Source organism: Salmo salar, chromosome 18 (assembly GCF_965601325.2).
Source record: "Salmo salar chromosome 18, fSalSal1, whole genome shotgun sequence".
NCBI lineage: Eukaryota > Metazoa > Chordata > Actinopteri > Salmoniformes > Salmonidae > Salmo > Salmo salar.
Genome location: NC_138308.1, coordinates 49,310,001 through 49,334,809, shown reverse-complemented (window position 1 = coordinate 49,334,809; position 24,809 = coordinate 49,310,001). Strand labels below are relative to the sequence as shown.

The window sequence follows — 24,809 nt, the reverse complement described above, 5'->3', positions numbered from 1 at the left end:
GGTGATAGGGGGACTGACCTGTGATGACGTTGATGTCAGGATAGAGACTGGTGTAGGGGGATAGGGGGACTGACCTGTGATGACGTTGATGTCAGGATAGAGACTGGTGTAGGATAGGGGGACTGACCTGTGATGACGTTGATGTCAGGATAGAGACTGGTGTAGGGGGATAGGGGGACTGACCTGTGATGACGTTGATGTCAGGATAGAGACTGGTGTAGAAGGATAGGGGGACTGACCTGTGATGACGTTGATGTCAGGATAGAGACTGGTGTAGGGGGATAGGGGGACTGACCTGTGATGACGTTGATGTCAGGATAGAGACTGGTGTAGAAGGATAGGGGGACTGACGTGTGATGACGTTGATGTCAGGATAGAGACTGGTGTAGGGGGATAGGGGGACTGACCTGTGATGACGATGATGTCAGGATAGAGACTGGTGTAGGGGGATAGGGGGACTGACCTGTGATGACGTTGATGCTGATAGAGACTGGTGTAGGGGGATAGGGGGACTGACCTGTGATGACGTTGATACTGATAGAGACTGGTGTAGAAGGATAGGGGGACTGACCTGTGATGACGTTGATGTCAGGATAGAGACTGGTGTAGGGGGATGGGGGGACTGCCCTGTGATGACGTTGATGTCAGGATAGAGACTGGTGTAGGGGGATGGGGGGACTGACCTGTGATGACGTTGATACTGATAGAGACTGGTGTAGGGGGAATAGGGGGACTGACCTGTGATGACGTTGATGTCAGGATAGAGACTGGTGTAGGGGGATAGGGGGACTGACCTGTGATGACGTTGATGTCAGGATAGAGACTGGTGTAGTGGGATAGGGGACTGACCTGTGATGACGTTGATGTCAGGATAGAGACTGTTGTAGGGGGATAGGGGGACTGACCTGTGATGACGTTGATGTCAGGATAGAGACTGGTGTAGGGGGATAGGGGGACTGACCTGTGATGACGTTGATGTCAGGATAGAGACTGTTGTAGGGGGATAGGGGGACTGACCTGTGATGACGTTGATGTCAGGATAGAGACTGGTGTAGGGGGATAGGGGGACTGACCTGTGATGACGTTGATACTGATAGAGACTGTTGTAGGGGGATAGGGGGACTGACCTGTGATGACGTTGATGTCAGGATAGAGACTGGTGTAGGGGGATAGGGGGACTGACCTGTGATGACGTTGATGTCAGGATAGAGACTGTTGTAGGGGGATAGGGGGACTGACCTGTGATGACGTTGATGTCAGGATAGAGACTGGTGTAGAGGGATAGGGGGACTGACCTGTGATGACGTTGATACTGATAGAGACTGGTGTAGGGGGATAGGGGGACTGACCTGTGATGACGTTGATATCAGGATAGAGACTGGTGTAGGGGGATAGGGGGACTGACCTGTGATGACGTTGATGTCAGGATAGAGACTGGTGTAGGGGGATAGGGGGACTGACCTGTGATGACGTTGATACTGATAGAGACTGGCGTAGAGGGATAGGGGGACTGACCTGTGATGACGTTGATGTCAGGATAGAGACTGGTGTAGGGGGATGGGGGGACTGACCTGTGATGACGTTGATACTGATAGAGACTGGTGTAGGGGGATAGGGGGACTGACCTGTGATGACGTTGATGTCAGGATAGAGACTGGTGTAGGGGGATAGGGGGACTGACCTGTGATGACGTTGATGTCAGGATAGAGACTGGTGTAGGGGGATGGCGGGACTGACCTGTGATGACGTTGATGTCAGGATAGAGACTGGTGTAGGGGGATAGGGCGACTGACCTGTGATGACGTTGATACAGATAGAGACTGGTGTAGGGGGATAGGGGGACTGACCTGTGATGACGTTGATGTCAGGATAGAGACTGGTGTAGGGGGATAGGGGGACTGACCTGTGATGACGTTGATGTCAGGATAGACTGGTGTAGGGGGATAGGGGGACTGACCTGTGATGACGTTGATACTGATAGAGACTGGTGTAGAGGGATAGGGGGACTGACCTGAGATGACGTTGATGTCAGGATAGAGACTGGTGTAGGGGGATAGGGGGACTGACCTGTGATGACGTTGATGTCAGGATAGAGACTGGTGTAGGGGGATAGGGGGACTGACCTGTGATGACGTTGATGCTGATAGAGACTGGTGTAGGGGGATAGGGGGACTGACCTGTGATGACGTTGATGCTGATAGAGACTGGTGTAGGGGGAATAGGGGGACTGACCTGTGACGACGTTGATACTGATAGAGACTGGTGTAGGGGGATAGGGGGACTGACCTGTGATGACGTTGATGTCAGGATAGAGACTGGTGTAGGGGGATAGGGGGACTGACCTGTGATGACGTTGATGTCAGGATAGAGACTGGTGTAGGGGGATAGGGGGACTGACCTGTGATGACGTTGATACTGATAGAGACCGGTCTAGAGGGATAGGGGGACTGACCTGTGATGACATTGATGTCAGGATAGAGACTGGTGTAGAGGGATAGGGGGACTAACCTGTGATGACGATGATGTCAGGATAGAGACTGGTGTAGGGGGATAGGGGGACTGACCTGTGATGACGTTGATGTCAGGATAGAGACTGGTGTAGTGGGATAGGGGACTGACCTGTGATGACGTTGATGTCAGGATAGAGACTGGTGTAGGGGGATAGGGGGACTGACCTGTGATGACGTTGATGTCAGGATAGAGACTGGTGTAGAAGGATAGGGGGACTGACGTGTGATGACGTTGATGTCAGGATAGAGACTGGTGTAGGGGGATAGGGGGACTGACCTGTGATGACGATGATGTCAGGATAGAGACTGGTGTAGGGGGATAGGGGGACTGACCTGTGATGACGTTGATGCTGATAGAGACTGGTGTAGGGGGATAGGGGGACTGACCTGTGATGACGTTGATACTGATAGAGACTGGTGTAGAAGGATAGGGGGACTGACCTGTGATGACGTTGATGTCAGGATAGAGACTGGTGTAGGGGGATGGGGGGACTGCCCTGTGATGACGTTGATGTCAGGATAGAGACTGGTGTAGGGGGATGGGGGGACTGACCTGTGATGACGTTGATACTGATAGAGACTGGTGTAGGGGGAATAGGGGGACTGACCTGTGATGACGTTGATGTCAGGATAGAGACTGGTGTAGGGGGATAGGGGGACTGACCTGTGATGACGTTGATGTCAGGATAGAGACTGGTGTAGTGGGATAGGGGACTGACCTGTGATGACGTTGATGTCAGGATAGAGACTGTTGTAGGGGGATAGGGGGACTGACCTGTGATGACGTTGATGTCAGGATAGAGACTGGTGTAGGGGGATAGGGGGACTGACCTGTGATGACGTTGATGTCAGGATAGAGACTGTTGTAGGGGGATAGGGGGACTGACCTGTGATGACGTTGATGTCAGGATAGAGACTGGTGTAGGGGGATAGGGGGACTGACCTGTGATGACGTTGATACTGATAGAGACTGTTGTAGGGGGATAGGGGGACTGACCTGTGATGACGTTGATGTCAGGATAGAGACTGGTGTAGGGGGATAGGGGGACTGACCTGTGATGACGTTGATGTCAGGATAGAGACTGTTGTAGGGGGATAGGGGGACTGACCTGTGATGACGTTGATGTCAGGATAGAGACTGGTGTAGAGGGATAGGGGGACTGACCTGTGATGACGTTGATACTGATAGAGACTGGTGTAGGGGGATAGGGGGACTGACCTGTGATGACGTTGATATCAGGATAGAGACTGGTGTAGGGGGATAGGGGGACTGACCTGTGATGACGTTGATGTCAGGATAGAGACTGGTGTAGGGGGATAGGGGGACTGACCTGTGATGACGTTGATACTGATAGAGACTGGCGTAGAGGGATAGGGGGACTGACCTGTGATGACGTTGATGTCAGGATAGAGACTGGTGTAGGGGGATGGGGGGACTGACCTGTGATGACGTTGATACTGATAGAGACTGGTGTAGGGGGATAGGGGGACTGACCTGTGATGACGTTGATGTCAGGATAGAGACTGGTGTAGGGGGATAGGGGGACTGACCTGTGATGACGTTGATGTCAGGATAGAGACTGGTGTAGGGGGATGGCGGGACTGACCTGTGATGACGTTGATGTCAGGATAGAGACTGGTGTAGGGGGATAGGGCGACTGACCTGTGATGACGTTGATACAGATAGAGACTGGTGTAGGGGGATAGGGGGACTGACCTGTGATGACGTTGATGTCAGGATAGAGACTGGTGTAGGGGGATAGGGGGACTGACCTGTGATGACGTTGATGTCAGGATAGACTGGTGTAGGGGGATAGGGGGACTGACCTGTGATGACGTTGATACTGATAGAGACTGGTGTAGAGGGATAGGGGGACTGACCTGAGATGACGTTGATGTCAGGATAGAGACTGGTGTAGGGGGATAGGGGGACTGACCTGTGATGACGTTGATGTCAGGATAGAGACTGGTGTAGGGGGATAGGGGGACTGACCTGTGATGACGTTGATGCTGATAGAGACTGGTGTAGGGGGATAGGGGGACTGACCTGTGATGACGTTGATGCTGATAGAGACTGGTGTAGGGGGAATAGGGGGACTGACCTGTGACGACGTTGATACTGATAGAGACTGGTGTAGGGGGATAGGGGGACTGACCTGTGATGACGTTGATGTCAGGATAGAGACTGGTGTAGGGGGATAGGGGGACTGACCTGTGATGACGTTGATGTCAGGATAGAGACTGGTGTAGGGGGATAGGGGGACTGACCTGTGATGACGTTGATACTGATAGAGACCGGTCTAGAGGGATAGGGGGACTGACCTGTGATGACATTGATGTCAGGATAGAGACTGGTGTAGAGGGATAGGGGGACTAACCTGTGATGACGATGATGTCAGGATAGAGACTGGTGTAGGGGGATAGGGGGACTGACCTGTGATGACGTTGATGTCAGGATAGAGACTGGTGTAGTGGGATAGGGGACTGACCTGTGATGACGTTGATGTCAGGATAGAGACTGGTGTAGGGGGATAGGGGGACTGACCTGTGATGACGTTGATGTCAGGATAGAGACTGGTGTAGGGGGATAGGGGGACTGACCTGTGATGACGTTGATGTCAGGATAGAGACTGTTGTAGGGGGATAGGGGGACTGACCTGTGATGACGTTGATGTCAGGATAGAGACTGGTGTAGGGGGATAGGGGGACTGACCTGTGATGACGTTGATACTGATAGAGACTGTTGTAGGGGGATAGGGGGACTGACCTGTGATGACGTTGATGTCAGGATAGAGACTGGTGTAGGGGGATAGGGGGACTGACCTGTGATGACGTTGATGTCAGGATAGAGACTGTTGTAGGGGGATAGGGGGACTGACCTGTGATGACGTTGATGTCAGGATAGAGACTGGTGTAGAGGGATAGGGGGACTGACCTGTGATGACGTTGATACTGATAGAGACTGGTGTAGGGGGATAGGGGGACTGACCTGTGATGACGTTGATATCAGGATAGAGACTGGTGTAGGGGGATAGGGGGACTGACCTGTGATGACGTTGATGTCAGGATAGAGACTGGTGTAGGGGGATAGGGGGACTGACCTGTGATGACGTTGATACTGATAGAGACTGGCGTAGAGGGATAGGGGGACTGACCTGTGATGACGTTGATGTCAGGATAGAGACTGGTGTAGGGGGATGGGGGGACTGACCTGTGATGACGTTGATACTGATAGAGACTGGTGTAGGGGGATAGGGGGACTGACCTGTGATGACGTTGATGTCAGGATAGAGACTGGTGTAGGGGGATAGGGGGACTGACCTGCGATGACGTTGATGTCAGGATAGAGACTGGTGTAGGGGGATGGCGGGACTGACCTGTGATGACGTTGATGTCAGGATAGAGACTGGTGTAGGGGGATAGGGCGACTGACCTGTGATGACGTTGATACAGATAGAGACTGGTGTAGGGGGATAGGGGGACTGACCTGTGATGACGTTGATGTCAGGATAGAGACTGGTGTAGGGGGATAGGGGGACTGACCTGTGATGACGTTGATGTCAGGATAGACTGGTGTAGGGGGATAGGGGGACTGACCTGTGATGACGTTGATACTGATAGAGACTGGTGTAGAGGGATAGGGGGACTGACCTGAGATGACGTTGATGTCAGGATAGAGACTGGTGTAGGGGGATAGGGGGACTGACCTGTGATGACGTTGATGTCAGGATAGAGACTGGTGTAGGGGGATAGGGGGACTGACCTGTGATGACGTTGATGCTGATAGAGACTGGTGTAGGGGGATAGGGGGACTGACCTGTGATGACGTTGATGCTGATAGAGACTGGTGTAGGGGGAATAGGGGGACTGACCTGTGACGACGTTGATACTGATAGAGACTGGTGTAGGGGGATAGGGGGACTGACCTGTGATGACGTTGATGTCAGGATAGAGACTGGTGTAGGGGGATAGGGGGACTGACCTGTGATGACGTTGATGTCAGGATAGAGACTGGTGTAGGGGGATAGGGGGACTGACCTGTGATGACGTTGATACTGATAGAGACCGGTCTAGAGGGATAGGGGGACTGACCTGTGATGACATTGATGTCAGGATAGAGACTGGTGTAGAGGGATAGGGGGACTAACCTGTGATGACGATGATGTCAGGATAGAGACTGGTGTAGGGGGATAGGGGGACTGACCTGTGATGACGTTGATGCTGATAGAGACTGGTGTAGGGGGATAGGGGGACTGACCTGTGATGACGTTGATACTGATAGAGACTGGTGTAGAAGGATAGGGGGACTGACCTGTGATGACGTTGATGTCAGGATAGAGACTGGTGTAGGGGGATGGGGGGACTGCCCTGTGATGACGTTGATGTCAGGATAGAGACTGGTGTAGGGGGATAGGGGGACTGACCTGTGATGACGTTGATGCTGATAGAGACTGGTGTAGGGGGATAGGGGGACTGACCTGTGATGACGTTGATGCGGATAGAGACTGGTGTAGGGGGATAGGGGGACTGACCCGTGATGACGTTGATGTCAGGATAGAGACTGGTGTAGGGGGATAGGGGGACTGACCTGTGATGACGTTGATGTCAGGATAGACTGGTGTAGGGGGATAGGGGGACTGACCTGTGATGACGTTGATACTGATAGAGACTGGTGTAGAGGGATAGGGGGACTGACCTGAGATGACGTTGATGTCAGGATAGAGACTGGTGTAGGGGGATAGGGGGACTGACCTGTGATGACGTTGATGTCAGGATAGAGACTGGTGTAGGGGGATAGGGGGACTGACCTGTGATGACGTTGATGCTGATAGAGACTGGTGTAGGGGGATAGGGGGACTGACCTGTGATGACGTTGATGCTGATAGAGACTGGTGTAGGGGGAATAGGGGGACTGACCTGTGACGACGTTGATACTGATAGAGACTGGTGTAGGGGGATAGGGGGACTGACCTGTGATGACGTTGATGTCAGGATAGAGACTGGTGTAGGGGGATAGGGGGACTGACCTGTGATGACGTTGATGTCAGGATAGAGACTGGTGTAGGGGGATAGGGGGACTGACCTGTGATGACGTTGATACTGATAGAGACCGGTCTAGAGGGATAGGGGGACTGACCTGTGATGACATTGATGTCAGGATAGAGACTGGTGTAGAGGGATAGGGGGACTAACCTGTGATGACGATGATGTCAGGATAGAGACTGGTGTAGGGGGATAGGGGGACTGACCTGTGATGACGTTGATGCTGATAGAGACTGGTGTAGGGGGATAGGGGGACTGACCTGTGATGACGTTGATACTGATAGAGACTGGTGTAGAAGGATAGGGGGACTGACCTGTGATGACGTTGATGTCAGGATAGAGACTGGTGTAGGGGGATGGGGGGACTGCCCTGTGATGACGTTGATGTCAGGATAGAGACTGGTGTAGGGGGATAGGGGGACTGACCTGTGATGACGTTGATGCTGATAGAGACTGGTGTAGGGGGATAGGGGGACTGACCTGTGATGACGTTGATGCGGATAGAGACTGGTGTAGGGGGATAGGGGGACTGACCCGTGATGACGTTGATGTCAGGATAGAGACTGGTGTAGGGGGATAGGGGGACTGACCTGTGATGACGTTGATGCTGATAGAGACTGGTGTAGGGGGATAGGGGGACTGACCTGTGATGACGTTGATACAGATAGAGACTGGTGTAGGGGGATAGGGGGACTGACCTGTGATGACGTTGATGTCAGGATAGAGACTGGTGTAGGGGGATAGGGGGACTGACCTGTGATGACGTTGATGTCAGGATAGACTGGTGTAGGGGGATAGGGGGACTGACCTGTGATGACGTTGATACTGATAGAGACTGGTGTAGAGGGATAGGGGGACTGACCTGAGATGACGTTGATGTCAGGATAGAGACTGGTGTAGGGGGATAGGGGGACTGACCTGTGATGACGTTGATGTCAGGATAGAGACTGGTGTAGGGGGATAGGGGGACTGACCTGTGATGACGTTGATGCTGATAGAGACTGGTGTAGGGGGATAGGGGGACTGACCTGTGATGACGTTGATGCTGATAGAGACTGGTGTAGGGGGAATAGGGGGACTGACCTGTGACGACGTTGATACTGATAGAGACTGGTGTAGGGGGATAGGGGGACTGACCTGTGATGACGTTGATGTCAGGATAGAGACTGGTGTAGGGGGATAGGGGGACTGACCTGTGATGACGTTGATGTCAGGATAGAGACTGGTGTAGGGGGATAGGGGGACTGACCTGTGATGACGTTGATACTGATAGAGACCGGTCTAGAGGGATAGGGGGACTGACCTGTGATGACATTGATGTCAGGATAGAGACTGGTGTAGGGGGATAGGGGGACTAACCTGTGATGACGATGATGTCAGGATAGAGACTGGTGTAGGGGGATAGGGGGACTGACCTGTGATGACGTTGATGCTGATAGAGACTGGTGTAGGGGGATAGGGGGACTGACCTGTGATGACGTTGATACTGATAGAGACTGGTGTAGAAGGATAGGGGGACTGACCTGTGATGACGTTGATGTCAGGATAGAGACTGGTGTAGGGGGATAGGGGGACTGACCTGTGATGACGTTGATGTCAGGATAGAGACTGGTGTAGGGGGATAGGGGGACTGACCTGTGATGACGTTGATACTGATAGAGACTGGTGTAGGGGGATAGGGGGACTGCCCTGTGATGACGTTGATGTCAGGATAGAGACTGGTGTAGGGGGATAGGGGGACTGACCTGTGATGACGTTGATGCTGATAGAGACTGGTGTAGGGGGATAGGGGGACTGACCTGTGATGACGTTGATGCGGATAGAGACTGGTGTAGGGGGATAGGGGGACTGACCTGTGATGACGTTGATACTGATAGAGACTGGTGTAGGGGGATAGGGGGACTGACCTGTGATGACGATGATGTCAGGATAGAGACTGGTGTAGGGGGATAGGGGGACTGACCTGTGATGACCTTGATACTGATAGAGACTGGTGTAGAAGGATAGGGGGACTGACCTGTGATGACGTTGATGTCAGGATAGAGACTGGTGTAGGGGGATGGGGGGACTGACCTGTGATGACGTTGATGTCAGGATAGAGACTGGTGTAGGGGGATAGGGGGACTGACCTGTGATGACGTTGATGTCAGGATAGAGACTGGTGTAGAAGGATAGGGGGACTGACCTGTGATGACGTTGATGTCAGGATAGAGACTGGTGTAGGGGGATAGGGGGACTGACCTGTGATGACGTTGATGTCAGGATAGAGGTCTTCGTTCAGGCTGACAGCAGCGCTGTCCCTCTCAAACGCATCTCTCAGTTCCTTCTTCACTGCAGCTGAACCACACAGACGGTACAGACCCACCACCTACAGACAGACAGACAGACAGACAGACAGACAGACAGACAGACAGACAGACAGACAGACAGACAGACAGACAGACAGACAGACAGACAGACAGACAGACAGACAGACAGACAGACAGACAGACAGACAGACAGACAGACAGACAGACAGGGGTTATTGTCCTGTGTATGAAATAGTGTACATTAGGTGGGGTTATTGTCCTGTGAATGAAACAGTGTAAATGAGGTGGGGTTGTTGTCCTGTGAATGAAACAGTGTAAATGAGGTGGGGTTGTTGTCCTGTGAATGAAACAGTGTAAATGAGGTGGGGTTATTGTCCTGTGAATGAAAGACTGTAAATGAGGTGGGGTTGTTGTCCTGTGAATGAAACAGTGTAAATGAGGTGGGGTTGTTGTCCTGTGAATGAAACAGTGAAAATGAGGTGGGGTTGTTGTCCTGTGAATGAAACAGTGTAAATGAGGTGGGGTTGTTGTCCTGTGAATGAAACAGTGTAAATGAGGTGGGGTTGTTGTCCTGTGTATGAAACAGTGTAAATGAGGTGGGGTTATTGTCCTGTGAATGAAACAGTGTAAATGAGGTGGGGTTATTGTCCTGTGAATGAAACAGTGTAAATGAGGTGGGGTTATGATCCTGTGAATGAAACAGTGTAAATGAGGTGGGGTTATTGTCCTGTGAATGAAACAGTGTAAATGAGGTGGAGTTATTGTCCTGTGAATGAAACAGTGTAAATGAGGTGGGGTTATTGTCCTGTGAATGAAACAGTGTAAATGAGGTGGGGTTATTGTCCTGTGAATGACACAGTGTAAATGAGGTGGGGTTTGTTGTCCTGTGAATGAAACAGTGTAAATGAGGTGGGGTTATTGTCCTGTGTATGAAATAGTGTACATTAGGTGGGGTTATTGTCCTGTGAATGAAACAGTGTAAATGAGGTGGGGTTGTTGTCCTGTGAATGAAAACAGTGTAAATGAGGTGGGGTTATTGTCCTGTGAATGAAACAGTGTAAATGAGGTGGGGTTGTTGTCCTGTGAATGACACAGTGTAAATTAGGTGGGGTTGTTGTCCTGTGAATGAAACAGTGTAAATGAGGTGGGGTTATTGTCCTGTGAATTAAACAGTGTAAATGAGGTGGGGTTGTTGTCCTGTGTATGAAACATTGTGCTGTAAACTAACTAACCCTCAGTCCTCTCTTCTGGATCTCAGCCACACTCTTCTGTATGAGCAGAGGAACGGGGGCAGCAGTGTTCTCCTTGTCCACCAGGTGGCGCAGCTCCACTCCAAACACCATGGGGGGGTTGAGGTGGCAGGGTCGAGGGTCGAGGGGCTCCCACTGCTCCAGCAGGGTTAGCTTCACGTACAGTAGACCCCTGGGCTCTAACCTAACGCATATCTGCTGAGACCGAGAGGCTGGGGAAGGAGAGGGACAGAAGAGATAGCAGAATGGGTATGAGAGGGACAGAAGAGATAGCAGAAGGGGAAGGAGAGGGACAGAAGAGATAGCAGAAGAGGAAAGGAGAGGGACAGAAGAGATAGCAGAAGAGGAAAGGAGAGGGACAGAAGAGATAGCAGAAGGGGAAGGAGAGGGACAGAAGAGATAGCAGAAGGGGAAGGAAAGGGACAGAAGGGGAAGGAGAGGGACAGAAGAGATAGCAGAAGGGGAAGGAAAGGGACAGAAGGGGAAGGAGAGGGACAGAAGAGATAGCAGAAGGGGAAGGAGAGGGACAGAAGAGATAGGAGAAGGAGAGGGACAGAAGGGGAAGGAGGGGGACAGTAGAGACAGCAGAAGGGGAAGGAGAGGGACAGAAGGGATAGCACAATGGAAAGATGAGGAACAGAAGAGATAGCAGAAGGGGAAGGAGAGGGACAGAAGAGATGGCAGAAAGGGAAGGAGAGGGACAGAAGAGATAGCAGAATGGGAAGGAGAGGGACAGAAGAGATAGCAGAAGGGGAAGGAGAGGGACAGAAGAGATAGCAGAAGGGGAAGGAGAGGGACAGAAGAGATAGCATAATGGAAAGATGAGAAACAGAAGAGATAGCAGAAGGGGAAGGAGAGGGACAGAAGCGATAGCAGAAGGGGAAGGAGGGGACAGAAGAGATAGCCGAATGGAAAGATGAGAAACAGAAGAGATAGCAGAAGGGGAAGGAGAGGGACAGAAGAGATAGCATAATGGGAAGGAGAAGGACAGAAGAGATAGCATAATGGAAAGATGAGAAACAGAAGAGATAGCAGAAGGGGAAGGAGAGGGACAGAAGAGATAGCAGAGGGGAAGGAGAGGGAAAGAAGAGATAGCAGAGGGGGAAGGAGAGGGACAGAAGAGATAGCAGAGGGGAAGGAGAGGGAAAGAAGAGATAGCAGAGGGGGAAGGAGAGGGACAGAAGAGATAGCAGAAAGGGAAGGAGAGGGAAAGAAGAGATAGCAGAAAGGGAAGGAGAGGGACAGAAGAGATAGCAGAAGAGGAAGGAGAGGGACAGAAGAAATAGCAGAAGGGGAAGGAGAGGGACAGATGAGATAGCAGAAGGGGAAGGAGAGTGACAGAAGAGATAGCACAATGGAAAGATGAGAAACAGAAGAGATAGCAGAAGGGGAAGGAGAGGGACAGAAGAGATAGCAGAAAGGGAAGGAGAGGGACAGAAGAGATAGCAGAAGGGGAAGGAGAGGGACAGAAGAGAAAGCAGAAGGGGAAGGAGAGGGACAGAAGAGATAGCAGAAAGGGAAGGAGAGGGACAGAAGAGAAAGCAGAAGGGGAAGGAGAGGGACAGAAGAGATAGCAGAAGGGGAAGGAGAGGGACAGAAGAGATAGCAGAAAGGTAAGGAGAGGGACAGAACAGAGAGCAGAAGGGGAAGGAGTGGGACAGAAGAGATAGTACAATGGGAAGGAGAGGTACAGAAGAGATAGCAGAAGGGGAAGGAGAGGGACAGAAGAGAAAGCAGAATGGGAAGGAGAGGGACAGAAGAGATAGCAGAAGGGGAAGGAGAGGGACAGAAGGGGGGGGAATGAACAAGAGAAGGACAAATACAGTTGATTGACAGAGTGATTCCAAAAGAAGATCAGGAAGTAGGATAGCTAAGATGCCTTCAGACAAAATAAAATCCAACTGGTATGGAAAATCCTTCTGCTGCACCCTCACATTGCCAAGCAACAGTGAAGTGGATGGTACAATAACAACAGACCGACAATAAACTTCACCTACTACGTTCATATGACTTTTCAACTCTCTGGTGCTCCTACCTTTGAACAGAGGGGGTATGGACACAGACCCCAGACAGCAGACCCTGTTCCTGGCCGCTGCTGTGGAGTCACTGCCCTTCACGGTGGTGGAGGTCTCAGACCCAGGGTAAGGGGTGAGCACCACCAGTTTCAGCAGCCTGGCCCTCTCCAGCTCCAGGTTAAAGGTGTGGTTGAGGGGCAGAGAGCCCCCCCTGGAGGTTAGCAGGCCAGTACGGGCCCTGGTTACACCATCCACCTGATGAACACCACGGAAAATAAAGTTACGCTGTTTTGTGTTATTCTCAATGATTCTAAATACATTGTAGACGGACGGACGGACAGAGATACTTTATTAAAAATCACCTGGATGGCACAGAACACCTCCTTACTGGCGTCCTGTTTAGGGGACCTCAGAAGTTTCTCCACCCCAACGAGATGCACCGTGAGCAGGCCGGAGACGCGCTGGGCGCACCGTGGCTGGTCGGACGAGCTGTAGACTCTGAACGAGCTCAGGTCAGACGTCATGGTCACTCCCTCCTGGCTGGAGTGGTGGGTGGAGCGGGGGGGTGGAAGAGGGGTATTGTGGTCCGAGGAGGGTCCCCCTGGTCCACCCTGGCCCTGTTTGGGCAGCAGCTCAGGCGAGTCTCCGTCGCTTAAGTAGCCCCCTTTACCGGCCGCAGAGGAACGTCCCCTGGAGGAGCGGCGTTGCGGTCTCGCCGGGGCCGAAGTGTCCAGGTGGTACCTGCTGATCACCTCGTTGGACTGCTCCTTACGGACGTTTGGGGGTGATGTCCCCTCTCCTCCTCGGCCCGTCCCCTCCTTCCCGTGGCGATGGGAGCGTGAGGAGCGCAGGCTGAGTTTACGGCGAAGTTCAGGGAGTTTCTTCATCTTCATGGATAGGGATTTCCGGACCATTCCTGGGGATTTGATCCTGTCCATCATGCTGCTGGCCACGCCTCCTTTCTTCTGGGCCCCGGGGCTGTCTGAGGGAACTGACACACCCCCTCCGGTGCTGGACACACCCCCTTCTCCACCTGCAACCCCGAAAGACTGCAGTTCCTCACTCTGGATCTGTTGAATTACATCTAAGAGAGGAGGGGAATGGAGAGAGGAGAGATATGGAGAGAGGAGTGGGATGGAGAGGAAGAGAGAGATGGAGAGAGGAGAGACATGGAGAGAAGAGAGGGATGGAGAGGAAGAGAGGGATGGAGAGAGGAGAGGGATGGAGAGAAGAGAGGGATGGAGAGAAGAGAGGGATGGAGAGAAGAGAGAGATGGAGAGGAAGAGAGACATGGAGAGAAGAGGGGGATGGAGAGGAAGAGAGGGATGGAGAGGAAGAGAGACATGGAGAGAGGAGAGGGATGGAGAGGAAGAGAGGGATGGAGAGGAAGAGAGGGATGGAGAGGAAGAGAGGGGTGGAGAGGAAGAGAGGGGTGGAGAGAAGAGAGGGATGGAGAGAAGAGAGACATGGAGAGAAGAGAGAGATGAGAGGAAGAGAGGGATGGAGAGAAGAGAGACATGGAGAGAAGAGAGGGATGGAGAGAAGAGAGGGATGGAGAGAAGAGAGAGATGGAGAGAAGAGAGAGATGTCATATAGCTACAGTAGTTATCTGTAGGTGACTACCTGTGTCATATGAATCATGTGGCTACAGTAGTTATCTGTAGGTGACTACCTGTATCATATGAATCATGTGGCTACAGTAGTTATCTGTAGGTGACTACCTGTATCATATGAATCATGTGGCTACAGTAGTTATCTGTAGGTGACTACCTGTATCATATGAATCATGTGGCTACAGTAGTTATCTGTAGGTGACTACCTGTATCATATGAATCATGTGGCTACAGTAGTTATCTGTAGGTGACTACCTGTATCATATGAATCATGTGGCTACAGTAGTTATCTGTAGGTGACTACCTGTATCATATGAATCATGTGGCTACAGTAGTTATCTGTAGGTGACTACCTGTATCATATGAATCATGTGGCTACAGTAGTTATCTGTAGGTGACTACCTGTATCATATGAATCATGAGGCTACAGTAGCTCGTTCTACAGTATGTACTTACCTGGGCTGTCTCCGTCTCGGTCTCTCCTACTGCAGGCTGAGCCGTCTAATGTGATGGCTTTGGTCTGATGGGCGCTGTCCGGGCTGGAGCCACCTGACGGCCACTGGTTCTGGGTGGCATGACGCTCTAAACGGGAGGCCCCTCCACCTCCACCGGTGCCAGGGCTCACCACCATCCCTGCCCGCCGCTGGCTCCTCATCTGGGGATCCCTCAAGGTCTCAGACAGCCCCTCTGTCTCCCTCCTCCTCCATGGGTTCTCACTGTCTAACCTAACACCCCCTCCTCTCCCACCTCCTCCTCCTCCTCCTCCTCCACCTCCTCCTCCTCCTCCACCTCCTCCTCCTCCTCCACCTCCTCCTCCTCCTCTTAAACGTCCTAAACCGCCGATGCCACCCAACACGTCCTCCTCCTCTGGTATAGGATTGTACCAGATGTCGTTCTCTCCTTCTGTGCGTTGCCTCGGCTCAGTGAAGCAGTTGGGGGGGAGGCCTAGACGCGAGTAGGACTCGTCTGCAGCCTGGCTCTTTCCTGTGGACAGTACCCAGGCTCGGCTGCTCCTGTCCAGGGTCTGGAGATAGGCCCCTGACCCCGAGGACTTCACCATACAGGAGGAGACACAGATCTCAGCGTAACCTCCTATAGGGTTGGTGAGCTCTGGGACTACGGTGTGGACAAGGGGAGGAGATTCATAGAAGGAGGTGCTACATTGTCCCTGATGCTCCCAGTCTAAATCGTCACACCTCCTCTTGTCCAGCCCGGCCTCCACTAACGTCTTCTGGCTCCAGGCCTGTTTGGAGGTTGAGACCTGGGCCTTTCCTGAGCTGCTATCCGAGTCACAAGCCCTGTAGAGCAGGCTGTGAGAGCCCTCTGTGCTGGGTGTCGGCTCTCTGGGTGTGGAGGCCAGTTTGGCCCACTGCTGTTTCTTGGCCACTGTTATCTGGGTGCGTGGGGGGGTGGTGCTGTCCTCCGTTGTCGGGGTCGGGGTTTCGGCCTCCGCTGTCGTTACCGTTAACAACGATGAGGATGAAGAGCTTTGGATGACATCACTCTTCCCCTGGATGTCTGGAGGGAAACAACACAGCTATTATAATCATTATCCAGTCCAATAAAGACTGTATTATGGTCATTATCCAGTCCAATAAAGACTTTATTACAGTCATTATCCAGTCCAATAAAGACTTTATTATGGTAATTATCCAGTCCAATAAAGACTTTATTATGGTCATTATCCAGTCCAATAAAGACGGTATTGTGGTCATTATCCAGTCCAATAAAGACTGTACTATAATCATTATCCAGTCCAATAAAGACTGTATTATGGTCATTATCAGCCCAACAAAGACTGTATTATGGTCATTATCCAGTCCAATAAAGACTTTGTTATGATCATTATCCAGTCCAATAAACTGTATTATAATCATTATCCAGTCCAATAAAGACTGTATTATGGTCATTATCCAGTCCAATAAAGACTTTATTATGGTCATTATCCAGTCCAATAAAGACTTTATTATGGTCAGTATCCAGTCCAATAAAGACTGTATTATGGTCATTATCCAGTCCAATAAAGACTGTATTATGGTCATTATCCAGTCCAATAAAGACTGTATTATGGTCATTATCCAGTCCAATAAAGACTGTACTTGGTATCAACATGTTGGCTTCATAAATACAAGGCTACAAGACATTGACATGATGGGCGACGAGAAACGTTCCTAATGAAATGATGGGCAACGAGAGACGTTCCCTAATGAAATAATAGGCAACGAGAGACGTTCCTAATGAAATGATGGGCAACGAGAGACGTTCCCTAATGAAATAATAGGCAACGAGAGACGTTCCTAATGAAATGATGGGCAACGAGAGACGTTCCTAATGAAATGATGGGCAACGAGAGACGTTCCTAATGAAATGATGGGCAACGAGAGACGTTCCCTAATGAAATAATAGGCAACGAGAGACGTTCCTAATGAAATGATGGGCGACGAGAAACGTTCCTAATGAAATGATGGGCAACGAGAGACGTTCCCTAATGAAATAATAGGCAACGAGAGACGTTCCTAATGAAATGATGGGCAACGAGAGACGTTCCTAATGAAATGATGGGCAACGAGAGACGTTCCTAATGAAATGATGGGCAACGAGAGACGTTCCTAATGAAATGATGGGCAACGAGAGACGTTCCTAATGAAATGATGGGCAACGAGAGACGTTCCTAATGAAATGATGGGCAACGAGAGACGTTCCTAATGAAATGATGGGCAACGAGAGACGTTCCTAATGAAATGATGGGCAACGAGAGACGTTCCTAATGAAATGATGGGCAACGAGAGACGTTCCTAATGAAATGATGGGCAACGAGAGACGTTCCTAATGAAATGATGGGCGACGAGAGACGTTCCTAATGAAATGATGGGCAACGAGAGACGTTCCCTAATGAAATGATGGGCGACAAGAGACGTTCCTAATGAAATGATGGGCAACGAGAGACCTTTAAAGGACACTCCACTAATAGTCCACTAAACTGAATGGTGGATTAACGAATTAGTCAAGCTTCTACCAACTCAAAGACACATGCTTCGCTCTTACAAAAGGGCAGTAAGCATTTCCTCTACTGCTGTTGATTTGTGTGACTGACTTGGTCCCAAGAACAACATTTTTTTGAAATGTGTTTCTGTCTACAATGAGTCATGAGGAAAAAAGAGAGGAGAGGAGCGAGAAGTCAGAAAATAAAAGAGCATAAACAGCTTGAGAGAGAAGGAGAGGAGTAGTGGGTTTAGCTATTTAGTGGTTTGTTAAGTCTCTCTCTCTCTCCATACCTCAGTCCCATCTCTCTCTCTCTCTCTCTCTCTCTCCTTCGCTCTCTCTCTCTCTCCATACCTCAGTCCCAACTCTCTCTCTCCTTCGCTCTCTCTCTCCTTCACTCTTTCTCTCTCTCTCCATACCTCAGTCCCATCTCTCTCTCTCTCCATACCTCAGTCCCATCTCCCTCTCCATCTCTCCATACCTCAGTCCCATCTCTCTCTCTCTCTCTCTCTCTCTCTCTCGCTGACATCCTGCACATCTGGATTCCTCTCTCCCTGTTCCTTTACTCTTCCCTCTCCTTCTTCTCCTTCCCTCCTCTGCTCCCTCTCTCTCTCCTCTTTTTCCTGTGGCTGTCTTCCCTCTCCTTCCTCTCCTTCCCTCCTCTGCTCCCTCTCTCTCTCTCCTCTTTTTCCTGTGGCTGTCTTGCCTCTCTAGTTTGTGTGTGTGTGAGCCTGGTGACGTCCAGTAATATGGGCCGCAGGAATCATGAATAAACCCACTGTGTCTGTCTATAGTCTAATCCGTTATATACAGTGCCTTCGGAAACTATTCAGACTTTTTCCACATTTTGTTAGGGGTTCCAGCCTTATTCTAAAAAAAAATAATATTTTACCCTCATCAATCTATACACACATTTACAGAAGTATTCAGACCCTTTACTCAGTACTTTGTTGAAGCAACTTTAGCAGTGATTACAGCCTCGATGTCACGCCCTGACCTGAGAGAGACGTTTTATTTCCTCTATTTTGGTTAGGTCAGGGTGTGATATATTTCTTTGTTTTGGCCGAGTATGGTTTCCAATCAGAGGCAGCTGTCTATCGTTGTCTCTGATTGGGAATCATACTTAGGCAGCCTTTTCCCCCACCTGTGTTTGTGGGTAATTATTATTTTTGTGAGTGTTTTGTGTCCGCCACAGTTACGTCACGTTTATTTCTGTTTATCCTGTTTATTGTTTTGTTCCGTTATCTTCTAATAAAGGATGTAGAATTACCGGCACGCTGCGCCTTGGCTGATTTATGACAGGGAATTTGAGGACAGTGAACGTGACACTCGGTCTCCTTCGGTATGACGTTGCTCCCATTCTTCTCTGCAGATAAAGGCTTGGTTGGTGGAGTGCTGCAGAGATGGTTGTCCTTCTGGAAGGTTCTCTCATCTCCACAGTGTAACTCTAGAGCTCTGTCATTGTGACTATCGAGTTCTTGGTCACTGACCAAGGCCCTTCTCCACAGATTGCTCAATATAAGCAGAGCTGTGTGTACATGTGTATGCGCAAACACGATAATGAGCGTGACTGTTACACACTGCTGTGTGGCTATGCTGCTGTGTGGCTATGCTGCTGTGTGGATATGCTGCTGTGTGGCTATGCTGCTATGTGGCTATGCTGCTATGTGGCTATGCTGCTGTGTGGATACGCTGTGTGGATATGCTGCTGTGTGGCTATGCTGCTATGTGGCTATGCTGCTGTGTGGCTATGCTGCTGTGTGGCTATGCTGCTGTGTGGCTATGCTGCTGTGTGGCTATGCTGCTATGTGGATACGCTGTGTGGATATGCTGCTGTGTGGCTATGCTGCAGTGTGGCTATGCTGCTGTGTGGATACGCTGCTGTGTGGATACGCTGCTGTGTGGCTATGCTGTTATGTGGCTATGCTGCTGTGTGGATATGCTGCTGTGTGGCTATGCTGCTGTGTGGCTATGCTGCTGTGTGGCTATGCTGCTATGCTGCTGTGTTGATATGCTGCTGTGTGGCTATGCTGCTGTGTGGCTATGCTGCTGTGTGGATATGCTGCTGTGTGGATATGCTGCTGTGTGGCTATGCTGCTGTGTGGCTATGCTGCTATGTGGATACGCTGTGTGGATATGCTGCTGTGTGGCTATGCTGCTATGTGGATACGCTGTGTGGATATGCTGCTGTGTGGCTATGCTGCTGTGTGGCTATGCTGCTGTGTGGCTATGCTGCTGTGTGGCTATGCTGCTCTGTGGCTATGCTGCTATGTGGATACGCTGTGTGGATATGCTGCTGTGTGGCTATGCTGCTATGTGGCTATGCTGCTGTGTGGATACGCTGCTGTGTGGATACGCTGCTGTGTGGATATGCTTCTGTGCGTAGGCAGCTTTCAAAACAACAAACTAGGGCTGCATGATTCATCCTATTTGCGATAAGGATATGTGACATGAACATGCGCAATATCCATATCGCAAGAGGCTGCAATATTTTGAAACGCCACTAAGCCATCTGTCTCTCTCCTTCTCTCCTCTTCCCACTCACACCAGGCCCTGCCCTCTGGCACTCAAGCAGGAAGTTCCTCGTGCTCCAGATTCACTCTGCCTGTATTGACCAAACAACAGAGTTTTTCCAAACAAGAACGATGCAGCTTTCTACTTTGCTTCTTCATATAAATCCACGTTTTCTATATTAAAATATTTGTTTGTGTAACTTGCTCTCTGTTTTAGCAAGCTGTAAATGTGCCTAAAAATAGTGTTGTTAGGCTTTAATGCTAATCGCTAGCTAGCTATATCCACTGAGATTGGGCAAATCTTGCAAGCAAACTTTTGCTCTAAAACAGGCTTGTACCAGCAGTGGAGTATATCAGCATTGTTTGTGCAACAGATTTTTCTTAAATCAGAGAGGAAAAGGAGATAAATATTTTAAAATCTTTGTCTTAATGTATCTATCAATTTAAATCTTATTAGGGTCCCATGGGAAACACTGACCAACACTTTGGTTCCTACTCTCAACTCTGTTCTTTACTTTTCCATCCGTTGTCATGCCAACAAAACTGCATTCCTACTTTATTCCAACTAGAGGTCGACCGAATGGCCGATTAATTAGGGCCGATTTCAAGTTTTCATTACAATCGGTAATCGGCCTTTTTTGACGCCGATTATGGCCGATTACATTGCAATCCACGAGGAAACGGCGTGGCAGGCTCACCACCTGTGTCACAGTCGTCATCGGTTAAGGAGGACCAAAACGCAGCAGGTATGTGGATGCTCATCGTGTGTATTTATTCACAAACTAAATGAACACCAAAACAACAAAACGAAACGAACTCACGAACAACAAAACAGTCTGCCAAGGCACAAGGCTAAACTCAGAACAATCTCCCACAATTAAACAGACAAACACACCCAACTAATATAGGACTTCCAATCAAAGGCAACACCACACAGCTGCCTTCAATTGGAAGTCCACCCCAATTAACCAAACATAGACATACAACTAACTAGATCAACATAGAAATACGTGAATCTCAAACAGTGCCCAAAACCCCCGGAATACTAAATCAAATGCCCTTACTACAAAAACACCACCCTGAACCACATAAAACAAATACCCTCTGCCACGTCCTGACCAAACTACAATACCAATTAACCCTTATACTGGCCAGGACGTGACAACCTGTTACGCGAGTGCAGTGTCAAAAGGACCTTGTGGCAGCAAGGAGCCAAGTTAAGTTGCTAGCTAGCATTAAACTTATCTTATAAAAACAATCAATCTTCACATAACCACTAGTTAACTACACATGGTTGATGATATAACTAGGTTAACTAGCTTGTCCTGCGTTGCATATAATCAAAGCGGTGCCTGTTAATTTATCATCGAATCACAGCCTACTTCAACTTCGCCAAACGGGTGATGATTTAACAAAAGCACATTTGCGAAAAAAGCACAATCGTTGCACGAATGTACCTAACCATAAACATCAATGCCTTCCTTAAAATCAATACACAGAAGTATATATTTTTAAACCTGCATATTTAGTTAAAAGAAATGCATGTTAGCAGGCAATATTAACTCGGGAAATTGTGTCACTTCTCTTGCGTTCAGTGCAAGCAGAGTCAGGGTATATGCAGCAGTTTGGGCCGCCTGGCTCGTTGCGAACTGTGTGGTCATTTCTTCCTAACAAAGACTGTAATTAATTTGCCCGAATTTTACATAATTATGACATAACATTAAAGGTTGCCATCCGTTCGATAAAATACAGAACGGTTCCGTCTTTCACTGAAAGAATAAACGTTTTGTTTTCGAAATGATAGTTTCCGGATTTGACCATATTAATGACCAAAGGCTCGTATTTCTGTGTGTTTATTAAAATTAAGTTTATGATTTGATAGAGCACTCTGACTGAGTGGTGGTAGGCAGCAGCAGGCTCGTAAGCATTCATTCAAACAGCACTTTACCGCGTTTGCCAGCAGCTCTTAGCAATGCTTGAGGCACAGCGCTGTTATGACTTCAAGCCTATCAACTCCTGAGATTAGGCTGGCAATACTATAGCGCCTATAAAAACATCCAATAGTCAAAGGTATATGAAATACAAATAGTCGACACGTCATAATTCCTATAATAACTACAACCTAAAACTTCTTACCTGGGAATATTGAAGACTCATGTTAAAAGGAACCACCAGCTTTCATATGTTCTCATGTTCTGAGCAAGGAACTTAAACGTTAGCTTTTTTACATGGCACATATTGCACTTTTACTTTCTTCTCCAACACTTTGTTTTTGCATTATTTAAACCAAATTGAACATGTTTCATTATTTATTTGAGACTAAATTGATTTTATTTATGTATTATGTTAAAATAAAAGTGTTCATTGTTCATTCAGTATTGTTGTAATTGTCATTATTACAAATATATATATTATGATTTTTCAATGCTGATACCGATTAATCGGCCGATTTTTATATATATATATATATATATATATATATATATATATATATATATATATATATATATATAAAAATCGGCCGATTAATCGGTATCAGCATTGAAAAATCATAATCGGTCGACCTTTAATTCCAACCATAAAATTGAAATGATCATTGTATTTTTCTAGGATTCCAACAGTAAATCTAAGTGTTTTGATCTAGAATCGTAAGTAAAATCACAATATTTGCTACAAAAATCATTGTTAGATATTTTGCCCATATCATGCAGCCCTACAACAAACCAGCCTTACAACAAACCAGCCTTACAACAAACAATGTTTGTGTGCAGTGCAGCAAACATCAATAAACACCAGCATGACTGTAGTCTACCCTCCCAACCCTCACTAGACCTAACACACCTACAGTAGACCTATCTATCCATGACTGTAGTCTACCCTCACTAGACCTAACACACCTACAGTAGACCTATCTATCCATGACTGTAGTCTACCCTCACTAGACCTAACACACCTACAGTAGACCTATCTATCCATGACTGTAGTCTACCCTCACTAGACCTAACACACCTACAGTAGACCTATCTATCCATGACTGTAGTCAACCCTCACTAGACCTAACACACCTACAGTAGACCTATCTATCCATGACTGTAGTCTACCCTCACTAGACCTAACACACCTACAGTAGACCTATCTATCCATGACTGTAGTCTACCCTCACTAGACCTAACACACCTACAGTAGACCTATCTATTTATTTTTTTTCATTTTACAATAAGGCTGTAACGTAACAAAAATGTGGGAAAAGTCAAGGGGTCTGAATACTTTCCGAACGCACTTTATTTGAAGAACACGGTAGAGGTGCGTGGGTAAAAACCACTGGAGGAAGCCAATCCAGGAAACAAGCCATATTACATCCTATGTGTTGTAACGGGTGATACTTGTGTTGTTTGCTCTATAACCTGTTTGTTTACATTTACATCATTTAGCAGACGCTCTTATCCAGAGCGACTTACAAATTGGTGCATTCACCTTATGATATCCAGTGGAACAACCACTTTACAATAGTACATCTATATCTTTTTTTTTTGGGGGGGGGGTTAGAAGGATTACTATATCCTATCCCAGGTATTCCTTAAAGAGGTGGGGTTTCAGGTGTCTACGGAAGGTGGTGATTGACTCCGCTGTCCTGGCGTCGTGAGGGAGCTTGTTCCACCATTGGGGTGCCAGAGCAGCGAACAGTTTTGACTGGGCTGAGCGGGAACTGTGCTTCCGCAGAGGTAGGGGGGGCCAGCAGGCCAGAGGTGGATGAACGCAGTGCCCTTGTTTGGGTGTAGGGACTGATCATAACTGTAGTCTACCCTTTGTTCATATGCCTTGACACCCGTGATCTATAGGCCTAAAGGCAGAGATAATAACAAGACACAGAATAAAATTCAACCACACATTTGTTTCCATCACAAAACCGGAAAGCAACATCTGTCTGGTGAAGTCCACAAAACATAACAGACAGCTAGCTACATGACCTACGGCACGGTCAAGCAAGGTAATGTTGCCGACATTTTCTGACTACTAAACAACAATTGATGTAGAAACAACGGAGAGTTACCGCTAGTAGCAAAGAAAACAGAAGCTGCCTCCAATATTCCAGCATCATTTCAACGTCAACATTTCAACATCCATCAAATCACCTCTGCTTGGACAACTAAAAGATGCCAAATGCTCGCTGGCTTCCCTTTGGATTCAATGTTCCGGGTGGCAACAATGTCATACTCTTTTTGACCAGACGGCATCAGATAGATACGCTACCCATACTGAGACAGAGGGGCGCTGTTTCGTTCGCTTTGATTTCTGGGGAGGGAAGCCTGGCTTCCATTGGCATCCATGAACCCACGCCAGTGTTTGAACACATGTCTGTGTCAAACAAGCCAGGTAAGGTGTCAAAGATCAGCTCAGCACCCACCCTGATACTGAACAGTAGACCCACCCTGGTACTGAACAGTAGACCCACCCTGGTACTGAACAGTAGACCCACCCTGGTACTGAACAGTAGACCCACCCTGATACTGAACAGTAGACCCACCCTGTTACTGAACAGTAGACCCACCCTGTTACTGAACAGTAGACCCACC

General features: G+C 48.9%; 1 protein-coding gene across 1 annotated transcript in view; it reads right to left on the bottom strand.

The window, feature by feature from the left end:
- Positions 1 to 24,809, bottom strand: part of LOC106577370 (rho GTPase-activating protein SYDE1) — a 196,267-nt gene that overhangs the window by 148,128 nt on the left and 23,330 nt on the right. Inside the window, exons 2-6 of the mRNA XM_082964999.1 lie at positions 15,197 to 16,258; positions 13,490 to 14,211; positions 13,148 to 13,382; positions 11,095 to 11,324; positions 9,795 to 9,921 (exon numbers count right to left, since the gene is read on the bottom strand). Coding sequence (XP_082821125.1) covers positions 9,795 to 9,921; positions 11,095 to 11,324; positions 13,148 to 13,382; positions 13,490 to 14,211; positions 15,197 to 16,258 — 2,376 coding nt within the window. The remainder of the gene's footprint in view (positions 1 to 9,794; positions 9,922 to 11,094; positions 11,325 to 13,147; positions 13,383 to 13,489; positions 14,212 to 15,196; positions 16,259 to 24,809) is intronic.